Consider the following 5,808-nt stretch of genomic DNA (forward strand, 5'->3'; position numbering starts at 1 on the left):
GAAACATTTTCCAAATGAATCTAAAGGCTGCAAAAATGTCAGCAAACAGCGTTACAGGGCATTATTTTGAAAAAATGAGCACGGAAAATTGCTTACAAGTTTTTTTTTTAATTTTTCAAAATTATCACAACAAATTTAGCTTCCGCACCGAACGGCAGACCAAACGACAATGACTTAAGTTCACAAAAATAGCCGGATAATTTCGCGTCAGTCAATAGGGTTACTACGATGGCAACACTCGTTTTAGCAACGAGAATACAGGGGGGACCAAATGTACGATGTTCTTTGAGTGATTTATTTGAGTATTTTCATGCTTTTCGGATGAGACAACCGACCAAAAACTTAATTTATAATAGTTTAGCTAATGCGTGCCACGGCGCGAACGCTACATTTTCCTTACAGTCGAGTGCTTTCTTCAATAATATTATCGTTATCACAATACTCATCAAACGAATCGATGATGACGAGAGAATTTAAACTGGTCGCCAGTGAAGTTCCGGTATCGAAGGTAGTGAAACTCTGGATCGTTCTAAGCGAACCCGTGCTGATGCCTGTTCGGGGGTCGGGCAATTTATGTACGATGATTCGGGGAACCGAACGACAAATAAAAATAAAACGCCAACATTTGGGCATCCGGAACACGGAGTAAACAAACGAGTTGTGAAACATAAAAATAAACAAGGAAAAAAGAGAACAAGAAAAACATAATTTACGATTGGTAATTAGAGAGGACAAACGACAGACTGTTAGACGTCACGATGGTTAAGCGGTGATCGTTAGACTGTTTACCTTTGCCGATTGGCGAGTGTTTAGGCAATCTTATCAAGCCTTTAAAGAAGTTCCATTTCATGGTATTAGGAGAAGAAGAAAACACGATAGGAATTAGTTGAAGCCGCTCAACTTGAAATGCTTTCTCATGGGATTATTGAGGTCGACATAAAATGTTGGTCCCATTGCTTAAGTCGATTTAAAGATCAATGGTTTGGAATTACGGAATTGTTCTAGTAGAAGCAACTGCTAGTCTAAGCAAGTAAAGAGTTAATTACATATCGGAGCGTAAGCGACACGAACTCTTCTATGATCGTTACAAGCAATCGTCTTTCTAATTATTCATCGATCCAAGATACAAGCGGTGCATTAAGCCGTATATAAGAGATTCAGCAAGCAAATTTTGCAAACACCAAACATACTAATCACCTTAAATTATGAATGGACCGAATCAACGAAAGCAACTAAGAACTACCATGCCAATACTTTTATAACAAAAAAATAGGTTCGACACTAACCTGTGTGCAGCTGGCTTACGGTGTCCTCCGTAATATCATCGTAGTCCTTCTCCGTGCGCTCGTCCTCATCCTCTTCTTCCGCATGTGCATCGCCATTGATGTTATCATTATTGTACTGTTCTTCTTCGTCGTTCTTCGACTCGCTACGATACAAAACCTTCTCCTTTAGGACAATTTCACGGTCCGTGAACTGTTCGTTTCGATGGCCAATCTGAAATGGTGAACAATGCAATGATGTTACAGGACTTTTCGCCTATAGGACCACAAACACTTACCTTCACTTTCGTCGATAGTTCAACCGATTGTCCGCGGGGTAGGGATGGCAGTTCGTTGGGTGCGGCTGGTGGCTGCAGCGTTAGCAGTTTAAGTCGCTTCAGCTCGTCCATCGAGCTTTTCAGCACTCTTATCACAGTGTCATCATCATAGCCAAAATGTTTGTGTAGTGATGTCTGATCGCGATGGAAAGATGTAAATTTAAGTATCATTTACGTGATGGTAAAAAAATTACACCCTTAGCCAACCTGCAGGAAATCGGTTATCTGGTCCATGTCCTTCATACGGCGCATCTTCGTTTGGTGCATTTTAAGTATCGTGTAGGCCATTCCCGTAAGTACACGCTCACCGAACATCATGTAGATATCCCAGACGCGCAGGCATAAGCTAAACGGTATCTTCGAAATAAAACAAAGCAGAACCTTCAGGACGTTTCGGCAATCTCATTTTAGTACTTTCACACCTACCCGTTCGACAAAGATGACAAAAAACCACTTCAACGAGTATAACACGGAATGTACCTCGTGTTTGTCGAGATGCTTCTTTAGTTTTGGCAAACACTTGGTCAGTATCCGGTCGTGGTGCGCCAAAAAGCGCATCAACTTCGGAAATCCGACAATATACAAGCCGTGCATGGCGTACCGAGCGTTTGTCAATAGTACATCCAAAGCCCAGAATGCGTCTTCCTCGTCGAAGTACATCAACAGAACGGCCGCGACCGTCGACATGCCCTGACAGTAGCCCACCTCAGTGTTGTACATGCTATACGCGGCCAGCACGCGAAATAAGCTCTGCTGCTTCACACTGTACCGTTCGCGGTAGAAGATGTGATTGCGAAACTGTCGATTCACGTCGAAATCTATCTGCCGAATGTCGGGACTACACTGACGCGCCAGTTGCAGCATTCTCTCGTAGACGTGTTCATTTTCTTCAACCACCTGTCCGACGTCCAGCAAATTGCGCCATATTGCTGAACGCATCCGATCGGGAATACCTTTCATGACGCGTCTCTGCAAGTTTTCCTTCGTGCTGGCACTGTTCCAGTTCCGGTGCATTTTGATCCACTTCTTCGCCCGTTCCATCTCCTGTTGTGTGTGGTGTTTGTCCGGCAGCTCTCCACTTCGGTTGGTTGCTGGCTGCTCGGGGTGTAAAAACCCATATCGATCCGCCTGCGTGTACACCTCGAACAGCGGATCTTCCCACGAATCAATGTTAGGATTCTCGCGACCACGATCATACCGCTCGAATATTTCGTCCCTCTCGGCGTTGGCACGCTTCACCAGTAGTGACTCCTCGTCAGTCAACGACGCTGTCGCTGTGGCCATACATGCATGTCCGTTCATCATTGCCGAAGAGGCCTGCTGGTCTTCGCTGGACACACCGTACCGATCGTATCTGGTCATGGACGGACAGCTGCAGACTGGAGATTGCCGCTGGTAGAGGTACTTTGCTCAATGGATGGATCTCTAGAGAAGCGTTGCTCAAAAACTTCAGCATCGCTCGATCATACATTTTCCCATTCACCGTGCGTTTCTCGACACGAGCAGCGTGTGCTTACGATCGCGACGGATCGATTAGGCACCGAGCTCCGTACTGCACAACAGTTATTTGTATTTCAAACTGGAAAAAATAAGCATTCTTCAGTATATTATTTTTCACCAAGACCTATAAAAGAAAATAGACCGAACCCCATAAAATAGAAAAACTAATTAATATTTCACGAATTAGGATGAACAGTAAAGTAAACCATGCGAATATACAGAAAATAGACCAACACTGTATTATTGAATGCGGTCCCAGCAACCGTGTTGCTTTGTTTAAACCTTTATGAAAAATACTTCATTTTATAGCCTCTAGCTGCTTTCGCATTCGCTGGCCGATGAACCTTCAATGCGAGAATAGTACATTGAGTCAGCAAAGGTGGAAGTATCCATTATTTATTAGTAGTTGACTCATCGAGGCCCGCATCAAAAACAGCATCTCACGGCAAATTATCATACGCAATCGAGACAACAACAAAACGTTTGAATCGATAATGAAAATACCACAAAATATTAAAACTAAATACTTTTATTTATTTAATACATTTATCCCACTTTGCAACTTTTTCAAGACCAAGATAATGGCTTGAATAATGATAAAGTTTAATGAAACACAAAAATCACGACTAACCATAAAATTTCAAATGTTTAATTGTCGTAATATGGTCTAAAGTAACAACAAACAGCAGAAATTTTCTTCTCTATATAAAAATTCAGCTTCGGCGGCACGCTGTGCCATCAGTTGGAACTTCATACATTATTCATTAGGTCAAAACTTCATTTTCTTCGTTGTTTTAAGCAAGGGGTATAAATAATTAGGCTCCCCAACTAAACAACTCATCTGAGACGGTCGCATCGCAACCTATTGATGCTGAAACTATCGGTGAGCGAGCCGCAACAGTGTGAGTAGCACTATGACCTTTCCTTCCTGTAACTTCCTTTCCACATAATGCCTGCATCGAAAGAGTTTATTTTACAGCAATTATCTTTTCCCGCTGCAAACAAGCCCACAGCGTGTGTTTCTGGTGTAAAAATAGCGCCCAGCTAGCAGCATAAGCGGTCATCAGTTGCTACCTTTTCCCGACTTTCCCGGCCGGCATTGGCAGTGGGCCAAGATTATGCTGGGTACTTAAACGAGCATCGCGTCACGGGTATCACTTTCGTTTCCGCATGTTCCGTAGCCGCCCAAAGCCGATCGACGTAGTCGGCGCTACCCAGAGAGACCGACGGCGGCGAGATTTGTAATTTCACGATTCGCACGTTTGGCGTACCGTTTTTGTTTCTTCTTTTCGGTCTTTGGCAGTGCAACCCACCGGACCGTGAGAGCTTTACGCCAAACGGATTTGCTGCATCGTTTGCTAGGTGTGCTCCATTCCATGCGACTGAGCTGAACCGGGTCGGCTCGCTCGACCGACCGACCGCTCGCTCGTGGACACCGGCCGCCAATTTATCATGCAGTAACCTTGACTGCAACGGAGAAGGAAAATGGAAACGAAGACAGCGTGCTGGGAAAAGCGTCTGTCTAGCAAAGCGTTGGAAAAGGCATAACACCAGCCAGCAGTTGTACAATGATAACCGGCAATGGAAGCCTTTGCCACGCGACCTGTTGGGTTTAGGAAAGCATCGGAAAACATGAATCTTAGCAGCCGGCTGCTAGCAGTACCACTGCTGATTGGGAAGTTGAAAGTGCCGTCTATACACAAAGTTGGCTAGCAAAACGATACTACAGCCAGTGTTGTTGTTGTTGCAGCCATCGTGAGAACGCTATATGTCTGCTCTCATATTCAGCATATTTTCGCCACAAAATCGACCACTCAGAAGTAAGAAAATATTATGGAATTTGTAAAAGGCAGAGTGGTAACATATTTTATCGAATCTTCACGAAATTAGAAATCAAACACGGATAGTGGGGCCGATGGTGGCTGCCTTTAAAGCCTGCGATTCGATTGTAAACCTGTGCTCCGATTGCTGAACCGGTGTCCATCAACTTATCATAAAGAAGGGATCGAGGACGGCCTACGGCGTTTGCTTCGAAAAGGTAAACACACTTTCAAGGTAATGTGCGTGAAAGCATTTTTTTCTTACGCATCGCTTGGCAAACTTCGACCATAAATATCGGCCAAAAGAAATAAACCGACCCGGCTTTGGAACATTTTGGTAGGTGATGGCTTCCATAGTCGATGGTCTCAATGTTTACGCTGCTGTCGCAATAACGCGATTCCACGTTCAGTAGTGAGGAGGAGGGCGTAGAAAAATGGTCGAAAAACCCAATGGTCACACTGCTGGTTTGCGCGTTATGCTACGTGTTGTTCGCGGCGGTAGACGGCGGCGGCGGCGGCGGTCGGCTCTATGTAGGGATTCAGCGAAATCCGTGGTTCAACACGTCCACGAGCACAAGGCCGGCTACTTGGTCTGTTTTTCTATTAAGTGTGGCAAGATGTTTTTGTTTACTTCACACAGTAATACCGCAGGCACTTGTGAACTCACACACGTACACATCAGCGACCATACCACCTGCGCATGGGATTTCTCGCGTGAGTCGTGCCGCGAAAATGCTTATCTTATCGGAAGCCGTTAGCACGACGCACGACTGGCAGATGGAGCAAAAAAAAATGCGGAAACATATGATTGACGACAAAATGCCTTCCGCTAATGCCACCACCGCGTGATGTATGCGTATCATTACCGTGCACTTTCGTTTCTTCGAA

General features: G+C 44.7%; 1 protein-coding gene across 1 annotated transcript; it reads right to left on the reverse strand.

The window, feature by feature from the left end:
* Positions 1-209: 209 nt before the first annotated feature.
* LOC128272069 (USP6 N-terminal-like protein) lies at positions 210-3,172 on the reverse strand. Its single transcript, XM_053009798.1, has 6 exons — positions 2,027-3,172; positions 1,808-1,957; positions 1,562-1,735; positions 1,287-1,497; positions 790-828; positions 210-551 (listed from the first exon to the last, which is right to left on the reverse strand). The coding sequence occupies exons 1-6, from the start codon at positions 2,960-2,962 to the stop codon at positions 397-399; spliced, it is 1,665 nt and encodes a 554-aa protein (XP_052865758.1). The 5' UTR covers positions 2,963-3,172; the 3' UTR covers positions 210-396.
* Between the last annotated feature and the right edge of the window lie 2,636 nt (positions 3,173-5,808).

The sequence above is a fragment of the Anopheles cruzii genome, chromosome 3 (genome assembly GCF_943734635.1).
Source record: "Anopheles cruzii chromosome 3, idAnoCruzAS_RS32_06, whole genome shotgun sequence".
NCBI lineage: Eukaryota > Metazoa > Arthropoda > Insecta > Diptera > Culicidae > Anopheles > Anopheles cruzii.